We start from the raw sequence: 26,297 nt of genomic DNA on the forward strand, positions 1-26,297 counted from the left end.
AGAATTATCTCAAACATGTCTGACCATTTCCCAATTTTCATGTATTGTTCTAATCAATATCAGCCAAACAAACTTCCCGATTATGTATCTAAGAGGCGTGTGTATATAGTGATATAAATGTATCTCGTTTGAAACAGAGTTTAGAAGAAGAATCTTGGGATGATGTATTTAGTACAGAATGTGTTGACGAGTCCTACGAAACATTTATTGATATCTTCATGTGTCATGTTAATGAAAATATTCCTTTTGCAAAGCCCAAGTCCAAAAATTATAAAAGATCACCCAGACTACCTTGGATAACGAATTCAATTCTTCGTTCGATAAATAGAAAAAAATCGATTATACTATAAATATATATCAAGATTAACTGAGAATACTCGGAGACAATATACTAATTATAAGAATATACTAACAGGGGTCATCCATACTGCTAAAAAGGCATATTACCATGATCAATTTAATCAATACATGAATGATCTTTAAAAAACATGGAAATTGATCAATTCTACCGTCAATAATGGACCAAATTGAAAGTTTTCAAACATAACTAAGCTTATGCATAATGATTCTATTATTGAAGATAAAGTTCAGTTGGCAAATATTTTCAACAATTACTTTTCACAAGTTGGATTTAAGCTCTCTATATTTATAGAAGTATACCAACAAACTCCCATTCATTTCATCAATATCTGGGGGATAGAAATCAAAGTTCTATGTTTTTCTCTCCTACGAACGCACAGGAGATAATTAAAATTATATCTAGCCTAAAATCAAATAAAAGTGCAGGATTTGATAACATTGATAACAACCTTTTACAGAAAACTATGAATATAATTGACCCTCTTATTTATATATTCAATTTGTCATTATCATCGGGAAATATTCCCAAATCAATGAAAATTTCTAAGATAATACCAGTCTTTAAAAAAGGTGATAGTTCTTTAGCAAGTAACTACAGACCTATTTCATTGCTTACAAACTTATCTAAAATTCTTGAAAAATTGGTTCGCATATATGTTTTTTTTTAAGCACAACATCCTATCCGATACTCAATTTGATTCCGGGAAAGGAGAAGCACTTCCCACGCAATACTTTCTTTAGTTCAAACAGTTGCCAAAGCTTATGACAAGTCTTCGAATACGATTGGTATATATGTTTTTAGATTTTTCAAAAGCATTCGATACAGTTGATCATAACATTCTCCTTTATAAACTTTCTCATTATGGAATTAGAGGGGAACCACTAAAGTGGTTCAAGAATTATCTAACCGGGCGTTCACAGTTCGTTTCACTTGATTGTAATATTTCTGAACGTAGACATGTCCTTTGTGGAGTTCCACAGGGCAGCATTCTTGGCCCACTTTTGTTCATTACTTATATAAATGATATTGATATGTCATCTAGATTGCTTCAATTTATACTTTTCGCTGATGACTCTAATATATTTCTGTCGCACCCCGACCCAGAGCAATTGACGCAAATATTCAATGACGAACTAAAAAATGTTTCTAATTGGATAACAGCTATAACAAACTCTCTCTTAACCCAGAAAAAAACTAGCTACATGCTATTTAGCAACAAGATTACGACTGTACCAAAAGATGTAATTTTAAATGATACTGTCATTCAAATAGTGCGATCTACTACATTTTTGGGACTGATCATTGACGAAAACTTTCCTGGAAATCACATATTGATAATATTTGTAAAATCATTGCTCGCAACATTGGTGTCATTAGAAAATTAAGTTCCTTCTTACCCCATTATATTTTGTTATCATTGTATTCAACGTTAATTTTACCTTACTTGAATTACGGAGTTGTTGCATGGGTAACGCAGCGAATTCTCAAATTAATAGACTTTTTATTCTACAAAAAAGAGTGATTCGTATTATTAGTCATGCAGAATTCAGGGCACATACAAATATTCTGTTTTTGAGAAATAAAGTCTTGAAGGTAAAAGATTTATATTCTTTTCAACTCGGACAGTTAATGTACAACTTATCAATAAACAATTACCGTTACCTTTTAATGATATGTTTGTAAAAAATGATACAATTCATAAGCACTTCACACGCCAGGCGAGTTCCTTTCATTTACCTCTGAATAGAACATCGTTTGCACAGAAGACATTTGTTTTTACTGGTCCAAAATTATGGAATTCTTTTTCAAAGGATATTATACAATGTAATTCAATACAAAATTTCAAAAGAAAACTTAAAAAATATCTTCTGAAGTCATATTAGATTATCGTTTTTTCCCAAAGTAATGTAATTCAGAACTTAATATGTAAATGTATTTATTAATTTCTCTTTGTATATATGTTGAATCGTTTTATGATTTCTGTATACAGTGTATACTGAATCATTTATTTTTATTATTATTTATTTATTTTTATTTTTATTTGTTTATTTTTTTATTCATTATATATATATATTGTTTATTTCTTTATTTTACCTTATTTTCTATTAATAAAATTAACTTATAAAAGGGGGCCTGCACCCTACAAGCTCTGCTTTTTAGTTGGTCTCCTTCCCTTTCGATTTCATGGTATTATTGTATTATAAAAAATGATTTAAATGTTATATTTTGTAAATATGTATATTGAACTATCATTGTAAAAGTAAAAGATTGAAAGAGAAAATAAATGAATTGAATTGAAATTGAATCTCAGGCCCGTAACCAGGAGGGGTCCCTGGGTTCTGAGGAACCCCGCCGCAAGTCCAACAGCAAAGAGGGAGAGAGAAAGGAGAAAAAATAACCAAAAAGGAGAGGAGACGAGGAAGTGAATACAAAAGGGAAGGTGACTGAAACAAAGGGTTTAAATTAGGTCAATATGCAAAAAAAATCTACTGTCTATATGATTTAATAGCGATTTGAGTTTCATTATTTTGTTTCAGCGAGATATACACAATTATGCATCCTGTTAATGATAACAAAAAGTGCTGAATATAAAAAATGTTTGATAAGCGAGATATGTATTACATTCCTAAATTCCAACGAACAGTGAGTGTTTGAAATATCCCTTTTCCCTGTTTTTAGTTCAGTAGGCCTATATAATTTATTTAAGCGCTTTTCATTCACATTAGAAGGGTATATACTCTAGGCTGAGTATTGTTTGAACGTATAATATCAGAAAAACAAAATACTGCAAATATGATCTAAATTGGACAAGGAATAAATAACAAAGTAATGTAATTTTAAAGATTTACAGTATTTCGTTGAAACAGTTCAAGGCATGTCTTCATGAATATTAAAAGGCAAACTGATATGTTCATACCCCCACTTGTTCTCTTGTATTTTATTGCAAAATTATATTATTTTTTATTCAAGTCAAATTATTTTTATTAAAAAACGTCCGGTTTTCATATCTGAATATTACAAATTTTCAGCTGGCGCTTCGCGCTTGCATCATTTCCTTAGCAAGACACCCATATTTTATGATTACTAAAAGTGAATATAATTTCCAGCTTTGTGGTCTAAACCTAAAAAAAGCTCAAGTTTCACATTTGCAATTACAGTTTATTTGTTATATATCTTGTTGAATGAAAACGTCCCTAAAGTTTCATTTTTGTCAGAAATATAGAAAAAAAAATTCAGCGCGCGCTTTGCGCTCGCATTAATTATTCATTTAGATTCCCATCATTATAACTGGTACAACAAGTGCTTAGAATGCCAAGCTTTCTGGTCAGGATATAAAACTATATATAGTATATAATACTAGATCCTTAACAGAATTGCCAAAGTGCATTAAGGTGCGTTATGGATGCTGTTCAGTCATACACTTAGTTGTCTATAATAGTCCTTCATTTCCGCGTAATACATGAACCAATATGATACTTCCCTATCAATTATTCATTAATGAGTATCACTCTACTTGCAAACACGTTATCTTGTAATATCAGTCATTTTGAAAGGGAAAATCGTGGCAGTATTCGGAGGTTAAATTGAGTTAGGGACAAAGTTAAAAGTGAAAATAATATCAAATCGATCACCAAATACCAAGCGCAATACGTCAGACAGCTAACCCAAGCTGCCCTCACCAGACATTAATGTAAGTAAGAAATACAGAATACATAGGAAAGAGAATGATAGTAAAATCTAAAACTGACCAGAGACAGTACCGATTCTAACAAATGGCAAAAACGTAATTGTAATGAATGAAAAGCTTTACAAGCCACTAGTCGCAAATGCTTTGTGGAGCCAGTCTATTAATATCATTGTGTTGATAATATTTGTTGAGAAAATGTTCAGGGGTGTGAAGCTATAGGGGCCATAAGATAGTCGAGACACTTTTTGTGAATTGTGACGTTTTTAGAATGACCCTAGAACGTGGTAATTTTTCTGACTAAAATAAACTCATTGTAAGATTTGACTAAAAGTATTACAATAGCCTAAATCAAATTGATTTCACTTATTGTATTTTGCAATTGCATAACTTTGCTTTGATATATTCAAGAACCCTTATCAGACCCGTGGCCAGCGTTTTCAATCAGGGGGTTCGATTTCAGGAGCGGATCCAGCTTTTTTTCACGGGGGGGGGGGGGGGTGCTCAAAAAATTAATTTACAGTTTCCCGATCAGCTGCTCGAAGAGGGGACGGGTAAGTTAAAGGATATTTTATCTTTATTTTCATCAACAGGGTAATGTATCTTATAAGACGTTAACAGATACTGTGAACGCGAAGCGCGAATTGAACCGTTTAATATGTATTTGGACCTAAAATGGAACACTAAGCACTTTTGTGAATTGTGATCATGAACCAAAATAACCAAAAAAATTGATGCGAGCGCAATAGCGCGAGCAGAAATTTTGTATATTATACTGATCTGAAAAGCCGGGACTGCTTTTAAAGGAATCATGAGAATGCGAGGGGGAAATGTGAGCAGTATAATTATTTATACTCAGTCCTGGAAACTGGACATTCTAAAAACTTTTAGTAAAGATGCGTAGGCCTAACTAACAAAACAATGATGCGAACACGAAGTGCGATCCAGAAGTTTGGATACACCAACATGAAAAAGGGATTTTAATGACCTTTTGTTGGAATCTAGGAAAAGGATGCGAGCTCGCAGCCCAAGCTGATCAGTTTTGACAATCAATCACACCTGTATATTTTGAGAACTTTTTGTAAGAATTCATGAAGAAGATAAGTACTTCCCACAAAACAATGCGAGCACGCAGTGCAAGCTGAGAGTGTTTAATATTCTGAAAACGTGATATTTCAACCATTTGTTTAATCATGAACAGGGCCGTTTAACATCACGGCGAATTATTGTTGCAAGAAATTCCTTTACTATTTAAAATCAAATCACCTGAAAATGTAAATGTAATTCTCAATGCACATGATTTTGTTTGGAAAACGCTTTGTTCATGATGAGGAATCCTCATGTTAATCAACAGCGACGTTAGACTTCACCGTCAAAATATAAACAATATTGGGGTGTGGCTCTTTGGAAAACGAAAAAATATATACAAATATAAAGAAAGGGTGTGTATTGATTACCCATTGATCCGGAAAACACCGAAATTCATTAGTAATAATTTAAAGGTCAAGTCCACCTCAGAAAAATGTTGATTTGAATCAATAGAGAAAAATCAGACAAGCACAATGCTGAAAATTTCATCAAAATCGGGTGTAAAATAAGCAAGTTATGACAATTCAAAGTTTCGCTTATTTTTAACAAAATAGGTATATGAACGAGCCAGTTACATCCAAATGAGAGAGTCGATGATGTCACTCACTCACTACTCCTTTTGTTTTTTATTATTTGAATTATACAATATTTCAATTTTTACGAATTTGACGATTAGGACCTCCTTGCCTGAAGCACAAAATGTTAAAATAATGGAATTCCACGTGTTCATGGAGGAATGAAATTTCATTTCACAAGACAATGACGAGAAAATCAAAATATTTCATATTTCATATAATACAATACAAAAGAAATAGTGAGTGAGTGATGTCATCAGTTCCCTCATTTGCATACCGACCGATAACTGTTTTGTGAAATGAAGCGAAACTTTAAAATGTCATAACTTTCTTATTTTACATCCGATTTTGATGAAATTTTCAGTGTTATGCTTGTTGAATTTCTCTCTTTTTATTCAAATCAAGTTTTTGTTGGGGTGGACTTGTCCTTTAAAGTATGAACAGGGTATAAACTGTTTGCAAATAGAAATAAGAAATGAAATCTACTTAAACCAATAAAATGAGACAAGGTTCATTGATAAGAAGATAGAAACCCGTGACTCCTTCAACCCAAAACACGGAAAACTTGACTACCTGTGAACTTGAACTTTGTTTTGGGTAACAGAATAAAATAATTTGAATCCACTAACAATATAGGGCTAATCATTCGGTTCATGTAATTTATAATTATTCAAATAGACTATACTTCAAATTTGATGGTGAAGCGGGGATTAGGGTTTCGTCTACTTCGAAACTGCATGAGCCCAACACAATTAAAATACACGGGCGTAGGCTAGTTTGCACATGCTGGGGAGGTGGAACTAAAGTTTATATTAGGGGGGTGCACATCTTGGGGAGGTGGAACTAAAGATTGAAAAATCAGCTGTTGAAAGCAGAAGGGGTACAAATTTCGTTTTGCTTGCCAGTGTCGGAACTCCTCTGCCTGAGCGGCAGGGTGCACATGCACTCAGTACACCCCCCCCCTCAGCCTACGCCCTTGATGCAATATCGTTTGTCGGTGTGGAGTTGGTTCCGCTTTTTTGCCGTTGTGACCGCAGCACTATGCAAATGTGTAAAAGTGTTTACAATAATCCATGTCCTTATAAAAATGATCTCGGGTGGAATTCAATTTTTTTTATTTTTTAGGAGAGGTTCGTAATAAAACCATTGAGACAGTGGACTTTCTTAAACCACCTAAGCATTGCCCTGGGAAGCGGGGGTGCGGGGGTGCTGCAAATGTTATTTACTATAGGCAGCACCCCTGGAAATCAGATTAACAAGCGACAAAAAATTGCTATTGCTCCCAAATGACAGAGATTTGGGAAAAATATCCCCCTTTCATTAGGAGGGAGGGGGCCGGGCTTGTCCATTTTTTCTCTTACCAAAATTCCCTTCATCTTGGAGAGATACCTTTTTTGACATTTCCCCCCAGTCCCCCTGTTTCAAAATCGTTCCCAGGGCCCTGGGCCTGAGTAATAGTGAGACAGGTAAAATCAGGAAGAGTTTGTAAAAAAAATATGAAGTCGTACAAAATCAATATGCACTTCCACATTGTACTATCATTCCCTGCAACGAGAGACTTGACCTTTCCCCCGACCCCATCGTTTGTTAAATATTTCTGGTTCAAAATTTCCATTCACCAACAATTTACCACTTGAATTTTCCTTCATCTCTGAGTAATAAACATATTCATTCAAACTTAATGGTCAAGTCCACCCCAGAAAATTGTTGATTTGAATCGATAGAGAAAAATCAAACAAACATAACGCTGCAAATTTCATCGAAATCGGATGTAAAATAAGAAAGTTATGACATTTTTAAGTTTCGCTTATTTTTCAAAAAACAGTTAAATGCACAACTCAGCGATATGCAAATGAGAGAGTCGATGATGTCCATCTCTCACTATTTCTTTTGTTTTTTATTGTTTGAATAATACAATATTTCAATTTTTACAAATTTGACAAATAGGACGAACTTAACTCAACCATAAACTGTTAAAATAATGACAATTCCACATGTTCAGGGAGAAATAAAACTTTGTTTCACTTGACAAGGAGGAGAAAATTAGAATATTTCATATTTCATATAATAAAAAAATAAAAAAAATAGTGAGTGGGTGACGTCATCAGTCTGCCAATTTGCATACCGACCAGGATGTGCATATAACTGTTTTGTGAAATAAAGCGAAACTTTAAAATTTCACAACTTTCTTATTTTGCATCCGATTTTGATGAAATTTTCAGTGTTTTGCTTGTTGGATTTTTCTCCTTTTTTACAAATCAACTTTTTGTTGGGGTGGACTTGTCCTTTAAATTAACAAGCATAACTTGAAAGTATGCATTGTGCCATATCAGCACAAAGTCCAATGTATGGACAGCTCGATCTGAAGATTATGATGATGATAAATATGGGGGAGATGACGTATATTGCAGCACAGGAATATCTATAGTTAGCACTAAATCGTGACTTTTAGACAGACTTAATAACTCCGTGAAACACCCGTTGACGGCGAAGTTCAATCTGACGAAAAGTTTATTTAAGCTTTTCATTTGTGACGTCATAAAGGAGCAGTTTCTCCATTATGTTTTGTAATATAAACTGCATAAATTTCTTTTCTTTTTCCAAATTCTAATAACACTTTAATCTTTTCTTGATTTGACCTTAGACCTTCATTAACCATTTTTTCTGCTATTTTTAGAATAAACTTTTGGTCAGGTTGATCTACCATGCAGCTACATGGTTTGAGAAAAAAATTAATAAAACGGTTGTTTTCAACTCGTACGGCTGCCACGTCGTAGGGGAAATGTGACTGCAGCATAAAGGGTGGTGTTCTGATGATTATCTGTTTGATTTTGCCAGCGCCATAATGAGGCTGCGATGAATGCAAGGAATGCTCCACAGCACTGGCGTAAATCCGTGTTGATGGGTGGGGGGGATGACTGAAATATTTTGGCATTTTTTTGCAATCATGTTTTTAGATATGCAAGGAATTGTCATTGATATGTCCACAGTGGCGTACCGTGGGTCACGGCATGGGGGGGGGGGGCACCAGCAAAATTTTTGAATGACTGAGTGAGTGACCTGATAGAGACATTTTAAGGACAATGTCATTAAACGGATATGTATCTCACTGATCAAATAATGCGAGCGCGAAGCGCGAGCTGAAATTTTTTTATATTCACACCTAAAAAGGGACATTATAATCAAATTTGTGTAATCATGATAGGTACCTGTCTCGCTTAACAATGCGAGCGCGAAGCGCGAGCTGAAAACTTAGATAATTCAGACCTGAAGTGGGGCATTCTAAGGTTTCTTTGTAGGAATTAACTAGGACCATACGTATTTCATTAACCAAATGATGCGAGCGCGAAGCGCGAGCTGAAAATTTTGTTAATCAGATCAGAAGAAGGGACATTTTAAGGACTGATTTTAGGAATTCATGAAGAGCAGACATATCTCACCAATCCACTAATGCGAACGTAATCACGGACAGGAAATGTTTCATATATACGAAGACCTTAACATGGGGCTATCACTTTTGAGTCATGAAAAAGAAGCACATGTCACTACATAAAACAATGATAACTCAAGTGCTAGGAAATATATTTGGTTTATATTGACTTGAAAACGGGATGTTTTAGTACAACATGATTATATATCTCGTTAAACAGACAATGCGAGCACCAGGAACAATGAAGACGTAGGCCCTGGGCAAATTATGTTTCATAAAGTTATGATAACAATGTTTCTTATGTAATGTAACTTAACATAATTATAATATAACATTATAATGAATAATATTTTCTTCTTTCCCACTACGTTTCTCTTCCTTTCTCCCTCTTTTCTCCTTTCCCCCTTTCCCTGTTTTTTTTGGTCAGCCGATGGGGGGGGGGGGGGGATGTGCCCCCCATGTCCCCCGTAGTTACGCCACTGTATGTCCATATGGCAAATACCCCTCCAATATTATTATTTTTTTAACCACATGATGGTTTAATGGTTTTATTAGAGATTACATTAAAAAAAAATTGTCATTCCATCTTTATATCCCTTCCCAAAGACCCCAACATTGATGAATTTGAAGAAACGGGGGGTTCTCTTCAATGTTATAATAAGGACATAAGTATTTCGTTAGGAAATGGTGAACTGGCTCTTTATTTGCATTTTATGATTCAATAATATTATTTTATTTGTTAAGCGGTATTTTTGGAAGAATTTTCACCAATAAAACAATTATCTCTTGTGATTTTTTTTTCATTTCTTTCGTAAAAAGTGGGGGGGATGTTTGTACAGGCCATCCCCCCCTCCTCGAAAAGTGGGGGGGATATATCCCCCCCATCCCCCCCGGGATTTACGCCAGTGCTCCACAGGGAGTGGAAATTGTGCACTTTTCGTGCGGGATTGAAATGAATCCAATGACCGGGGTAATAATATGCTGTAACGCGCTTTGAGCCATTCTGGGAAAAGCGCTTTACAAGAATTGGCTATTACTATTATTATTATTATAGTTGTGCTCAAAAGTTAGAGAACCCCATCACAAATGCACTACTTCATACTGAGTGTTGAATGTATACAACAACACTACAATGTTCGGCGAGCACAGCAAAACAAAATTAAACTTTTGAATGTAATTATTTTCATTACCCGACTCTAAAACATGGCAGAACTTCTGGAGGGGGTCACCAACTTTTGAGCACCATTGTACATGGATTAACCCCAGACTATCCAACAGTTTTAGTTCATGCTTTTATGAATCGGGGTTTCATGTTACTTTATTTATATTCATAGCGAAGATAATGTGCCAAATGATTTATCAAAATTGTTTACTGATGTTTCTAATACGGCACAATTATTCTGGGGACAAATTTTGCACCAGTATTAGAATGATCTTTATCTGGTGAATGAGTTGACATCTGGCATTCCATAAAAATGTTTTCTCAGTTTACCTGCAGGGTTAACTAATCCATTGTAACGAGATAACCCCCCCCCCCCCCTCCAACCACATGAACTGAGTAAAGTCGTCATTATTGTACTAATTTGACACCTCCTTTAGAATCTAATGCGAGGTTGGAGTGAACTCGGCCTTTATTTGGATGCTCTGAACTATCATTACCAGCTCCCTCCACTCTCTCCCACACAAACACACACCCGTACCCCACAATCAATTTTTTTTTTGGGGGGGTTCAATGGTGCTTATTTGATGCACAAATGCACCTGGAAATATAAGAAAGCCTGGAAATCATCTACACATGATACCCTTGGGCACAAAAGGGGCATTTTTATAACTTAATCTGAGAATGAATCGCCAGTTCTGGATCTAGTATTGGCTTAAAAGTAATATTTGATCCCATGTCCTTCTACCCCCCCCCCCCTCTCTCTCTCTCCCCTCCCTCCTCTTGATATATACTAGCCACAGAATCAGTAAATAATCAGTATTATATAAATTTTAGATGAGACCTTAGATAATTCTCAGATCCACAATATTTATTCCCACATTTACAATTCATAAAACATTTGATTTCACTGCACACTATGAACAGTTCATAGAAAATTTTCAGAGAATATATAATATAATATTAAACCTTCTTTCATATATCCCATTTCACCTGATAATTCTTTTAAGTAATATTTGTCTGATACACTACATAAGACTTTGAATCTTCAGTCTCAAATTAGGCAAATCAGGCATATTTTAGTAATTAGTAGGAATAGGAGATATGCATGCAATTGCCAGCATGTACTTGCCAGGTAATCTCAAGTGTGAACCAAAACTTTTCCTAGTAAATAAATATTGAATATATTCCAAATGTCTGATTAAAATGTGGCCAGTGATATTGTTTACATTTATAATATTTTCATCAATAACTGTCAATAAACCAGCAGTTTGTAAAGTTGTCTGTAACTTTAAGAACGCCATCATGAGACACCTCCTTGTTATAACAAGACTTGTGCCCTACAGCACGAACTGGTGGGTGTTTCATAAGGCTGTTCATAGGTTACAAGCGACCTTACAAATGTCTGGTGATTCTTTCTTGTGGTAAGGGATACACATCAGATTTTCAATGGCGTTGATTTAATTGCTAAGGATCACCATTCGTTCGTAAAGTTGCTCATAACTTACGAACAGCGTTATGAAATACCCACTAGATGATGATGGAGCAACTAATTCATTGAGATTGTAAAAACTAAATGAAACTGTTAAAAATGAATAGCATGATGCATAGTTTCATATCTAGTTCAATACCAGTGATATTTATGCCATCTGAGGCCAACATGGAGCCCACTTTCTAAAACAGCATTTCAGTTTTGCCAACAACTTACAGATACATGACATTGGAAGATCAAACACAGTCAAGTGCATGACAGACCAAAAACCCAATCTTAGTACAACTACGAAAATCCATCAATGGCATTCATCTTCGTTTAAGAAATATACACAACTTCTCTTTTGGAATGAAGATGAATACCTGATTTCTCAGGACAATGTCTTATGGTCTGACTGGCTTTCCATAATTGTAATTGAATGGATCAATCAGTGCTTTGTGAGACAGGGCCCTGGGAAACTCTCACCATGTTTGCAAGCAACTAGCTTCACAATCAATTTGATCAGACTTCTACAGAATAGGTCTACTAGTATTGCATAGCATTTGGTTGTTCAGATAATTAACGTACTTGATCAGCTCGGCTTATTCTCAAATTTGCATGATCCCAAATAAAAAAGAAAAATTATTTACCCCATGCACAAGGCTGATTACATTGAAAATTACAATTGTTTGACAGTAGTGTGAGTAATCTTTAGAATACAACGGACAATATGATGTTTTCCATTTGAGCATCTTACAAATGATGATAGAGATGGTTATGGAGATAATGCTAAAGATAAAAATGATGATTGCGATGGCGATAACGATGAGGGTTTTGATTATGATGCTCATGGTTCTGATGATGTTGATACTGACAAGTTTTTTTTTAAAGGGGTTTGATTTGGCCTTCTCCGCCAATGGTGAGTCAACTATAATATATCATATTACTTGGCAGTTGTGAAGAAACTACTCAGATTATTGTCTCATTTTACAATCCATCACAGACCCTTTTGTTCCTGGGCCAGATATCTGCTTAAAATTCTCTTAACAAAATAAAACAGTCATAATTTCATTACCATCCAATTTCCAAAAGTCACAAACATCATATATGACATGCACTTTCCCCAAATATTGGTTCTTGCATCACCCAAAATAAAAAGATTCTATGCAATTGCTGCTTAGAAAAACGATATGGATGACCCCCCCACCCCCCATCTCATGCACAAACGCAAACATAGATATTATTCAATGGCAAATTTTAAAAACATGTGGCAATTTTTCTAAAATAATAAAGTATTGGATGTCATATTAAATATGAAAATGCAAGAATAAATGTGGGTGGGTCATTAAATGAATAATTTACTAATAGTTTGATTGCCCCCCCCCCCTCAAATAGCATTTATCATACTATAGAAACTTTGATCATTAGAACACATTTTGGTGTATCATATAGAAAGATAATTGAAAAATAAACAGAACATATTGTTCTCATCAAGTTTCATTAAAAATGATATTAAATCTCATTCTCTTAAAAATATGATTTTGAAATAACTATAAAAATTATTAAAGGGAACTATATAATTTAAACACACGGTGTAAGATGATAAAGAAAGGGAAGGGAGCACAGCAAGGAAACTAGCCATATGGATTGATAAATACATATAAAGAACGTTTAAAAAAATAGAATTCATGATAGAACTTAAGATAAAGATGTATAATATTCATACTGTTAAAAGTTGCCTATTAATATTAAAACAATGCTTTATATTGGTCCACATGCAGATATGTTCATATTCAAGTTCTTCTTGAATATATTGCACAATCATATGCATTTCATTACCATTTACACAACATAGAGAATCCTGTCAGACTTACTGCTATTCATACATAGCCAGAGCTAATAAAAATGTCTATGGCCCGAATTCACAAAGGTGGAATAAAGTTATACCGGGGTATAAAACGCGTCATTTGACGTCATTTTAATCCATGGACTAAAGTTAGCACCGGGGTATAACTCAGCCGTGGGTTAAATTTAACCCCGGGTGCTAAAGTTCGTCCATGGATTAGTTAGTCCTCCGTTTGTGAATAGCGCGGTGGACTAACTTTATACCCGGGTATTAGTTAACCCCTGGCTAAATTTAACCCCGGTATAACTTTAGTCCACCTTTGTGAATTCGGGCCTATAAGTTTAAATAGAAGCCAATAAATAAAAGGAACATGAATCTGATACATGGAAGATACAGTCAACTGCAGAAATACAATTGTTGCATTTCATGATATGTGCATGCAAGTTGCGCCTTAAAAACGTTCTTCCACATCAGGAGAGACTAATCACAGTTTTTCATTTAAACACTTCAGTTTTCCTGGGATGTTTTTTTTGTAGTTCTATTGAATAATCCTTACTCTTCCCAATGCAAGGAGATTCATTTATCAATTAAATATTTCTATAATTTTTCAATTCACATTCATAGTACATTCTATTTTGTATGTCTCAGGAATAAGTGATTGACCCATAAGTCACTCAGGATAATAATGTTGGAGACACAAGTATCATAGAATGCAAGAACTGATGGCACTTACAAACTGAACATGACAACTGATTGTAAATGGAGTACAGTGTGGGACAAACAGTGCATACCTACTAAAAATTAAAATTCATTATGAAACAGACTATAATTGTAAACTTGTGGCTATCCATGATCTAACATAATACAAACAATTTTTAAAATGTTATCTTAAATTCATGGCAAACTGTGCTCAAAATGTAGTCAACTGGAAAAATTGATTGTATCTCTTCATACTACAGGGTCAAGGTGGGTGTTAATAAAGCTATTCAGAAGTTACGAATGACTTTATGTCCGACTGCTGACCCTTTCTTGTGCTATATGACATTACCGAGTAGCTGACCGAGAACCTTAGAACATGTTCCAATCTTGCATTAAACTGTGCGTAACTTTGCAAAGAGCTTTAAGAAAAACCCAACAGGTTTGTAACATTCAGATTAAAACCAATGTGACAATTGGCAACTCTATATCATGTATTTCAAAAGATTTATATCAAGACCTATAATACACTGACGTTTATCGGGCTAATCAGGCATTCACTTGGTCAAATCTTTGGCCAAGTTGAACCAATTTGTACCAAATTTTATTATCATGATAAATGGGATTAATTTTTTGAAATCTAAGATATGAAACTGTTCTCTGTCATATCCTAAATTCAAAGGACTCTGATTTCATTAAATGTCATCATATTTTTTTTTTTCAGATCCCTAATGATTCAGTCAAGGAACAATAGCTATGTCCATCATAAAGTTAGTTTCTAGAATGCATGATCGATCAGTAAAGACCAAATTGTAAGTACAACACTTGTTCCCAGACAGATACAAGGTGTTAGAGATTTGGATTCTGGGTGTCCTCAAAGCGTTAAAGGAGAAGTTTACCCTGACGAAAAGTTTGTTGGAATAATACCAGAAAAACTAATAAAAATATTGAAGGTTTGAAAAAATCAAACAAAGATTAAGGAAGTTATTAGAATTTTTTATTCGAGCAGCTGCCCTATACGTTATGTAATATAAAATGCATAAATTTCACATTTTTATGGTTCATGATAACTAATTTTTTTTTTTTTTAGGAATGGTTCTGAAAAGATTCGTCTGTTGATAAACTGAATGTGCAATAAAATCCATTTATGTTTTTTGGAGTAAAGGACATTTCATTTATTTTTTTCCTACATGACACACCTGTATATAGGAAAGCTGCTCGCATTTAATGTCACAAATATAAAAGATAAAATTCTAATAACTTTTTTAATCAAAGATAGATTTTCCTAAAACCTCCACAAATTATTTTTTCTGCTATTTTTACAATAAGCTTTTTGTCAGGGTAAACATCCCCTTTAAACCAATATTGAAAGTATTGTGTGGAAGTAATATAAAGAGATAACTCACTCTTAACCCCAGCTTATCACAGACAAATACATATCTAAGGGACAAGTGGGGCACTTGTCCCGTTGCCAATATTAGAGGGCAGAAGAGAAATCATCCTAATGGAAATCAAGAGATGTCACCACAGTCAAAAGTTCAGAAGGGTGCAATTTAAGCACTTGTCCTCAGCATTGATTTAACTCAATACGCCCCTGGATGGACAGTCTTCACCTGTATGGCACTGCCCACTTTTGCTGATCCTGAAGCTTAGAATGGCATTCCCAACTTTTGTAGTAGTAGTAGTAGTCAAAGGGATGAATGGTTGGGACTATGTAGCTTCTGAACCTCCTGCATGTCTGTAGGTTCTGCCAGTTCTGCAGATCCTCAACATTGCACTATTTGCATCATGGATTGATCATTTTAACAGTCCTTTGTAGTCAGTCGAGTGCAGTGGAACCTGCTTTGTGCCTGTGTCTGTCAGTGTCTGTTGACCGATCCTCAAAGCTTTGATTTGGCATTGTTTGTGTTGTGTGGAGGAGGTCTAGGAAAGAGTGGAAGACCACTCTTGAAGAGGGCTATATCACTGATGCCTTGTGGCTGTGGATATCATCAGGAAATAAAGCATGTGATACTTTTAAATTTGATTTACAGCCCTCCTTCATTGTCTTTTATATTCATCAAAACATATTCAGTAAAGTTGTGGTAACTGATCACTATATGGATTCTGACAGATTCCAACAAAAATAATCAAGTCAAGAGTATCCATATACTAATAGAATTTATATACCAACTGATATATGGTAGGAAACGAGCAAATGCTCAGGAATGAGCAAACTTTGAGCAAATGTAACCACCCCAAATGATCTACTGTTAAATGTAAATGCCAACTGTGAGAGGATACCAAAATGAGTCGGAACAGAATCTATTAACCACCCATGTGTTTGTATGTATAAATGAAAATGTGCAAATTAATTCTGATAGAAAATGTGCCATTGCCGAGATGTTTGCTTATATTTGCTGACAATCTTAGGTGTGATTCATTTTTTTAGATCTCATGATTTCACAAAGTTAAATGTACCAGACCTAGATCAACTATTAAATGATAACAATTAGCCTTGATTTTAACGACCATATCATGAAATAATCTACTATTAATCTACTATTATAAAATGACGACAATTAGTTTTGATTTTAACAAACTTATCATGAAGTACTGTATTGCTGCTATTATACTAGATTAGCTTTAAGAACATTACAAAAAAATATCAATGTAAAGGGCGTAAAACAAAATCCTAACAACATACCTCAGGTAGGATTGGAGCCTCATGTAGATCCAACTTATCTTTGGTTGCAGCATCGGGTTGGTCTTGACCAGCAGCCGGGATCTGATCAATCCCCTCAGGAGCAGGTGGATAGACATAGACGGCTAACTTGTGCCTCTTGGGGGCAGCAACCATCAGAAGGTTACGGTAGAAGGTCAAAAGGTCATCCTTGGTGATGGTCTTCAAAAAGGACACCTCAAGGTCAACTGAAATCGGAAGACAGATATGCACCAGATTATTTGTCATCTTGAACATTGTCTTGTGGATTTCCTCAGTAGACGGGTAAATTGCTTCATGGTCTGCACCCCTTTTGTCTTCTTCTGTTTGATCTCATCCCACATGGTGCGATCCTAGTTTTTCTACAATCATTTTGTCTCCTAACCCTCATAGGCGGCGGAAGCGGGGAAGACCTGTCCCCCCCTAAATTTTTTGCTGGTAACTTTTTTTTTTTTTTTTTTGCTTGTCAATTTTGTTTCCTGCGTCCCCCCCCCTAAAATTTAGGTTGATGACCTTTTTTTTTTTTTGCTTGTCAAAAATTTTCGCGATCCCCTCCTAAAATTTAGGTTTTCCCTGTGTCCATCAAAACAATTCAGGTGGGCCCCCCCCCTAAAGTTTTGGGCTTCCGCCGCCAATGCTAACCCTTTAGACTAATCACATGTCAGTTCGTCGTGTCGGTGCAGAATCACCCTTGGCCCCGCACTTACGCGCGTTGCAAGCGCGCAGAAACGCCCTTAGTAAGGGCATTTCTGCACCGGTGTGGTGCTAAGGGCGTTCCTGCACAGACCTGTCGAATTAGTCTATTCAACATTTTGTAGAATTTCAAGTTCAAGGCTGTTATTAGTCTATTATTCATTCATTCAATCTAACGCAACTTAGGCTATGTGATTAGATGAACTATGTATGAACAAAATGTTCATTTGAAAAGGCAGTAGATAAAGTGGAAGTTATAATCGAACCATCCACTGGTAGACCATAGGTGGGTTTCTCAGGAGAATTAAGTGCTGTTTTGTAGCCATTTTGCTTCCCTTTTTTCTAAACAAAAAAATATTAACATGATATTGGTAAGTCTTATGCTTAACTTTGAATTAATTATGATTGGTTTAATGTCGTATCAGTAATTACTACCCTTTATTACTTTGTTCTATACCATTTTAATATAAATGTCTTTCACTGAAAAGCGCATAGAGAGAGGTTCTATCATTATTTCTCTCCCTTTTAATTGCTGCTTTGTAGCCCTTTCAAAAAATTGCTAGAAAACAGCAAACGTTGTCCATTTAGATTTCTCCGTAGACTTAACAACTAGAAACGACTATAAAATCGTGAATTTTGTCCAGTGTGCACAGCGTTGCTCACGGTGACAGCTTATTTATATTTTTGCTTTTTTTTCTGTAAAAGATTTGTACAACATAGATCATGCTTTGCATCAATCTTCAAATTAAAAAAAAAGAAAAATTTTCTTCATAATTATTACCTCTATCGAAGTTGTATTGTTTGCAAGTGATTTCTGTCCAGTATCTTGCAGCTTCTTCTCTCAATTGCTTGGGTTTTTCTGATCTTTTCACTGCTAATGCGGTCACATGCTTCTGATAATCTTCCTCCGTCATCTCTTCTAAGTGAGCCTGAAAGAACAACGAAGCAGAATTAAGATAAATCATAAACTTGGTTTTATATTTTGGTGTTGTTTAAGTTCAAGTTTCAATTTCCAATTATTTTGATATGTTTGATTTCATGCATAGTGATATATTATAAGCAACATATAGCAAATCGTGTGGACAATATATAGTACAGATTATCATACAAGCGGGTTAACAATGAGGTTAGTAACTTCTCTGTCTTGTACCCTTTAATACAATGGATTATCATTTATAAGATGACAATCAGAATAGAGCCTACATGTTCCGAGACATTTATTTTGTAATCTTATTTATAACTTATGTGATGACTGGTTGTGTATGGTGAATGATCACAATTTTGAGATGAGCTTTGTTCATCAAATAACAGAAATAAAATTACAAATATTTCAAAACATCATATTTTAAGGGCATTACTATAATTACCTAAAAAAGGTACCTCCTAAACAGTTCAATCATCAATTTCGCCAAAGGCATTAGAATTGTTAGAAAGGTACCTTGTGTGTGAGAAATTTAAACGAATGCCTTCACTGATGTGCAAATCTGTTTTGGCTTTTTAATTTTAAGTTTTCAGTTAGAGGGAGACAGAATTTAAAATGATATTCAAATTGCTGATTACTTTTTGAACTTTCACAAAGTCGGGCTGTTTGAAAGTAAATTACACATTCCTCCTTGTTTATACAGATTTCAGCCAAGAAATTCCTATCCTGTAAATTTCATGTCAATATCTTGTACATTACAAGCTCTACATAGCCAAGCTTGTTCATTACACAGCTGTCAGTGTACATTTCACGGAAGTATTTCCTGTGTAACATACAACCTGCCAATCAATAACACCTGAAATGCCAGGTATCACAAATAGGTCATGAGTAGTGCATTTCACAAACCAGTGGTCTTGGAACAATCAAATTCATTGTTTTTAGGAGCTTGAACCAATCACTGCAGTAGCTTATAACAATAATTAGTTGGAACAAGTTTAATGAAACTTGGACATCCTAAATAGCCATGAATTGGTCAGTTGTTGTGAGGGTTCAGTGACCACTTTACACAAGATGTACAACAAACAAAACAGAGGAAGGGCAAACTTTATGCTGTGAAAAGCTGTGCACACCAGAATCGGTAGACTAGCTTAGCCGGGGTAGTATAGGAGCGCCTTGAGCACCTAGCAAGGTGGATACGTGCGCTATACAAGTCCTATATTATATTATTTATGTATGGATATCCATTTAATCATATAATACTATCATTCCTATATTTTTCATACACCATGTAAGATGAGCGAAGGAGAAAGGATAACTGATAAAATATCATATTCTCGTACTCACATTCAAATAGTGGCCTTCTCTTTATATGTATTTTTGCAATTCAACATAGTACAGTACTGATAACATCATCATCTTCATAAAAACCCATCTCATATTATCAAGTTATAAATAACATTGTTTTTTAAGTATTGATACATATAAACATGTAAATTATGCTTTAAAACACCGCTTTAGCATGACATTGTACAGATTTGTTTGAAAAAACAACCCTGTGGTCATATGAAAACAAAATAAACAATGAAACACAGTGTAGGTTCAAAACATAGAATTTGTGGAAACGGTAATGGTTAAGTCAGTTTGGCAAAAGTCAGTCACGTTGTTTGCACAGGAATCCCGCAATCAGCTTTTCATGATCAATTTTCACATTTCATCACAGACTTTTGACAAGTTAGATTGCTATCACTAGACTCACCTCCATGCTACTGAGGAAAGCCTCTATTCTCTGATCTAAATAGGCTGGCGCCCTCTCTGACTGAATGATGAATCGAAGACCCTGAACGCCGTTAGAACGCCTTACACCACTGAATACTAGATAACCTGTTGAAAGTTAAACAGGAAAAAAAATCTGATGATTTTTATGCCTATAAACTAATGACAAACAGAAGAATTGTTAAAAACTAATTGATTTATACAAAGGGAGCAAAACCCATACTTAAAGTTAAATTGTCTTTGAAGATATTTTCTATACATACGTTTTTATGCAAATTAAAATCAGTGATAGGACAATACATCACTACATGATCACATTAACCCTTTGAGCATCAGTACATATTGGTATAATCACATTACAAAATCTGAATAAATTGCTTCCTCTTCCCATTGGCACCAAAAAGGGAATACCTTGAATAACAGTGAAGTTTTTAAAATGAGTACCAATATCAGTAATGCACAAGGCGAATCAGAATTCAAATAAAATATTGTCATTATTTTAAGCAGAGAAGTTTTATTTCTAATGAACCATACCTAATTGTTCTTTTGTTCTAAGCATGTTGAAACAAGGCTCGCTGACGATCTGACAGAATAGTTCAAGCATCATATTATTCTTTGTCTCCTGTACAGCTGTCTGATAATATATCTCAATCCCTGAGTTACTGTGTACTTCATTGTTACGATGGTACGTGTAGTAGCAACCTGCATGTTGGAAATGATCAAGTACATTAATTATTTACAAATTTTAAGCTAATTGTTTATTTCAAGGATTTATATATTTTGATCTAAATGTTAATTCAGTTCTTAACAAGGTAAACTTGAAAGATGGCAAACATTTTCATCAAAAGGCACAACTTACGCTTTTCATGACCATGACAGATAATAGAGTCATGTTTTCTATTGAATGATTTTTTTCATTATAACTTATTTCATCACTATCATCATTATCATTTTCAATATCATCATCAACACAATTATCGTCATCATCATCAATCATCCTCACCAAACCCATGATGAATGATGATGATGATGATCATCATCATCATCATCATCACCATCATCACCATCACCATCATCATCATCATTATCACCATTAACACCATCACCACCATCACCACCATCATCACCATCATCACCATCATCATAATCACCAGCATCATTAATTGCATCAACTTCATTAGCTTCATCCTCAGGGACGCTGATCCAGGATTTTCCAAAGGGGGGGGGGGGGTGCCTTTTCCCTAAGAAAATTTGACAAGCAAAAAAAAGTTTTCACTACAAAATGAAGGTCATTTTGTCCCACGTAAAATTTGACAACCTCACTGGTGTATGAATGTCACATTCCCATTAAAAATGCTGTGATTCTCAAAAGGGGGGGGGGGGGGCACACTTGTGTATGAACGGCATATTTACATAAAAATATTGGCTATGACTCTCAAAAAGAGGGCACCGGCCGGATGTTCATCATCATCATCATCGTCATCGTCATCGTCATCATCATCATCACCATCATCGTCACCATCACCATCACCATCACCATCATCATCATCATCATCATCACCATCACCATTTTCATCCCCAAAGTCATCATTCCCTCCATTATCATTCTCTTTCCCCTCATCCTCCCTCTCTTTTTTCATCTTTCAATAACCAACACCCCCCCCCCCTGTATCTCACCATCTGGTAGCTGAATCTCCCTCTGTTTCTTCAGCTGACTGGGAAGGAGCGGTTTACTCCTTGTATTGGTCTTGAGGATATTCTCTAGGCTCTCCATGGTGGAGGCTGCCTGCTCCTGGGCTACGTTACCATGGAAGAGGGCCTCCATGTGGAGGTTGGACAGGAGCAGAGGAATAAAGCTCTTTAACCTCTCCAACGTAACCTCTAAAAAGATAAAAAATAAAAGACAGAACAAATGTAATCAATAACAAAAAGCAGTATTAAAGAAGGAATCATTTTGATTTAAAAAATCCTGGAAATGTGAAAAAAAAATGGTATGTATGATTTTTTTTTCAATTTGCTATCTTCAACATAAAAAGATTTCCAACATTTATTATGTAACATATATGTAGAAACCTAGCTTTCCTCTCCCCATTCACAAAAGCAATGCATTTCAAGTAATATTCACATTTCAAGTATACTCTTCCTATAGACCATTTCATAGTCACTTCATGAGCAATTTTGGTCAAATGACCTTTCATTTATTTCATTATGATAGACAGATTTCAAAGCAGGATATTATGTAAGCATGCCTTGCATAGCAGAATGAAGAAACGGAATAGAACAGGTGACTAGAATAGCACATCAATGAACAGTCTATGAAGCTATTTGTTGCATTTCTACTTTGAATACATTATTACCATGTTGTTATATAACAATGTACTTAGCCAACTGTGAAATACCAGTTGCTAGTGGACGTATTGTTTTTTTTGTGGATCTAATAAAAAACACACTTCAAAAGAATATATGAATAATCAAGACATCAAAGTTGGTGCTTATCTCATTAAATATTAAACCACCATGTCACTTTATTACCAATGACCTTCTTCTGATCATGTGCAGAATTTTCTTATCATGCGCAGAATGGAATTACGAATTGGCTTATACCCTCTCATGTTTTAATTCCCTGCCTGTTCCAATATTCAAATATTACAGCTTCTGTACATACACAAAATGTTTTAGATACTCTGCAAACAGATCTGTAATCAAATCAAACAGAAATAAGTTAACTTTTTTTCCCAATGCCCCCCCCCCCCATGTTCTTACAATCTAGTTATCCTATAATAACCTGATTTTATGGAAGTCTTGTGTATTTGAGGCTACCTTACAATGCCATACATGTATACTGGGCAGGTCTAGCTTGGTCCAGTCTTTTCATCTATTAGAACTACAAGTTGATTAAGTATGTTATTGCTTTCAATTTTTCATATCACAGTAAATAGTAACACTATCAAAACTTCAATATTACAAAATTTTAAAACTATTTTAAGGAACCTTACCATCCATACACTGGGCTAGGTCCAGCTTGGTCCAGGCCTGCTCCGCTACTAGCACTGATGTATAATACACAGCATGTCTATGAGGTTGCTCTGCATGGAAGTTTGACAACATTCTTGAATACTAGAGAAATAATGAAAAGAATAACATTTGTTTAGGATTGTGTCACATCAAAATACAAAGAACTATAATGCCAAGATGTGCATGCCAATTGGTTTAGCTTTTAGTAATATATATGATCATTAATTTTTTTAAATATGAGTTTTATGAAACATGGCAAAGTAATATTTCCTTTTTCATCAATTAAAATCACAGTGACTATGATTACGGCAGAATCATTAATAATGAGCTAAGAGCAAAGTTTTATGATAAAAGGATAAAAGATGTCACTCCACAGCTTACATGTCAAACATTTAAGGAAGATAAGCAATCATCTCTAATAACTGGATATTTATTTATAAATGTGTCTGATGCCTGGATCACAAACACTTTAACAATGATAGTCTGATATCTCATACACAATTCTCATAAAAATGAAGCAAGCTCTTATGTGTTTAGCTTTAAAATCAAGGCCCCGTCTTACAAAGAGTTGCGACTGATCTGATCAACCACAACTTTTGAAAGCCAGTAATGCCAACATTTCAAATGCATGTTTATTCACAATGTTTTCTAGATAATGTACAACTCTACATCCATTGTTTGTCTTGATCATTCAATGTCCTTCCTACTTGTTTACAAAGGACATCGTGCAAATTTCAGGTAGGAAAAATGATGACATTGATGGATTTCCATAAAGTTGAGGTTGATTGGATCAATCACAACTTTTTGCAAGACACGACCCAGAATACCAGTTGGAAGGTAGATGAATGTACTCACTGTTTCTCTGATGACATCAAACCTATTTTCATTGATTACAAAGTTAGTCATTTTCTCAAAGACTCTCTGTAGTAAGAGAGCCATCTTATCACTGTAGCCTCCCACTCCGACCTACATAAAAATGAAACAATGGAAGAAAGAAACAAATCAATGAAGGATCAACACAAATCTAACAGTGGATAAAAAAGAAAATTCATCTTTCAAGCTTTACTTTAAGCCCCTTTCACAATTGGTGGTGCGAGTGCTTACAACCGTTGCGATTGTGTGCAACATATATTGTGACCAAATGATCGCATACGATTGCAAGAGCGATTGTGAAAGCCCCTTTATTAGTGCAACTTGCAAAATGCCTAATGATTGTAATTCTTGCACCTGACAGGTATATCAATCTGCCAATGAATTATGGTAGGCCACCACTGCAAAATAAATAATGATGCTGTCTTGCTCCCATTCATTGTACTGCAGCTCTAATGCTTTAATGTTTAAAGCAAAATCTAAACTTGTTCATCAAATGGTGTGGTACAGCAGTGCAAGATTACCATAGTCAATGCAGCTGCACAACTTTATGGCATCACAAGATACAAGAGCAAGCAAATTAAGGAAATCAGCAGCCTAAGATTCCTGGTTCACCACAGAGTAGGTCTTTGGGGGTATATGGATAAACAGGGCAATAAGCAACAACTGCTCTTGATGCAAGCAGAGTATGTGCCAGAGCTAGCTTAATGGGTGTCAGATGGCCAATATCTGTCTGATGAAATCATCGGCGAACAACTTGAGCTTTTATTCTTACACGTTTACATCAAAATTTTGTTCCAATCTGTCATACTTTGAGGAGCCCACAATATACATGCTTTGCAGCTCTCCAGTGGGTTCCTCCATTTTTGCAAATTATAAATCATATAATCCTTTGTCTTTATTTTTTCATAACATGTCTAGTTTAAGTTGCTTTAATAATAATAATAATATTCTGCATTTATATAGCACTTAAAACACATCGGAACGACGTCTGTAAGTGCTTTACAGATATATTATTACCCCGGTCATCGGATCCTTGCATGCCCGCATACAATGTATGCACCTTCTCCACTCCCTGGGGAGCATTCCAACAAGAGTTCCAAGACTCAATTACTAGGCATACTACATAGGCTTTCGCATCATATCGGGTACGCATTTAACACCTGGGTGGAGAGTGGCAAATTGTGGATTGACGCCTTGCCAAAGGTCGCTAGGCCTTGGTGGGATTCGAACACACAACCTTAATGACCTTGGTATGTTGTTTATTACATTGACTTGTTATCATTGTATTTACTTTGTTGATATTTTGTTGATAATGATATCAATGAAATGAACATGAAATGAAAAGAAAAAAAAAACATGAAATCATACACTCATTATATACTCTGTAAATGTATTGCTATTTAATCTTGTATTTCATAATGGTTGAAATAAATCATATTGAACTCACCTCCAAACCATAGATAGTGCTGTCTATTGAGTAACTAACTCCAGCAATCTCTGCTGCATATGCATACTCGTTGAGGGCGTCCCGTAACAAGGTGCAGAATATTGAGGTCAGATTACAATGCAGGGGATCAATGTATGCCAGGGGGCTGAAAAGACAAATAACACATGATTCAAATCAATATTTGAATTAATATCTGACAAAAAAACTCTTTTCAGTTATTTCAATTTCCTGAAAGTTGAACTATTGAGATGCAAAATTAATGTCATCTAAGCAGAGATATACTTTTTTTTAAAACAAAGAAGTGGTAAAGGTGAAGGTTGTATTCATTAGAATTGGAGCCCACAATGATGTCAGTCAAATAAAATGCAGATTTGGAAAGGACATTATTGCAGGTCAAGTCTGAATATATACATGTACACAAAGGGTTACACAGTTAATGCATAATCAAAAGCATTTTATTAGAAACCATGATTTTACCTAGATTTTTAAGCCTCTATGTGTACAAAATCGAGCCGTCTCGTGAATTTCCTCAACTTTACTCATGGGCAATACATACATATT

At 35.0% G+C, this 26,297-nt stretch overlaps 1 protein-coding gene across 1 annotated transcript in view; it reads right to left on the minus strand.

Moving 5' to 3' along the window:
- Positions 1-13,474: 13,474 nt before the first annotated feature.
- Positions 13,475-26,297, minus strand: part of LOC129273458 (insulin-degrading enzyme-like) — a 43,148-nt gene continuing 30,325 nt past the window's right edge. The window contains exons 15-25 of the mRNA XM_054910489.2: positions 25,737-25,881; positions 24,272-24,382; positions 23,398-23,518; positions 22,079-22,282; positions 20,936-21,103; positions 20,385-20,509; positions 18,488-18,635; positions 16,999-17,222; positions 15,100-16,291; positions 13,950-14,883; positions 13,475-13,679 (exon numbers count right to left, since the gene is read on the minus strand). Coding sequence (XP_054766464.2) covers positions 16,193-16,291; positions 16,999-17,222; positions 18,488-18,635; positions 20,385-20,509; positions 20,936-21,103; positions 22,079-22,282; positions 23,398-23,518; positions 24,272-24,382; positions 25,737-25,881 — 1,345 coding nt within the window. The 3' untranslated portion in view covers positions 13,475-13,679; positions 13,950-14,883; positions 15,100-16,192. The remainder of the gene's footprint in view (positions 13,680-13,949; positions 14,884-15,099; positions 16,292-16,998; positions 17,223-18,487; positions 18,636-20,384; positions 20,510-20,935; positions 21,104-22,078; positions 22,283-23,397; positions 23,519-24,271; positions 24,383-25,736; positions 25,882-26,297) is intronic.

Source organism: Lytechinus pictus, chromosome 12 (assembly GCF_037042905.1).
Source record: "Lytechinus pictus isolate F3 Inbred chromosome 12, Lp3.0, whole genome shotgun sequence".
Taxonomy (NCBI): domain Eukaryota; kingdom Metazoa; phylum Echinodermata; class Echinoidea; order Temnopleuroida; family Toxopneustidae; genus Lytechinus; species Lytechinus pictus.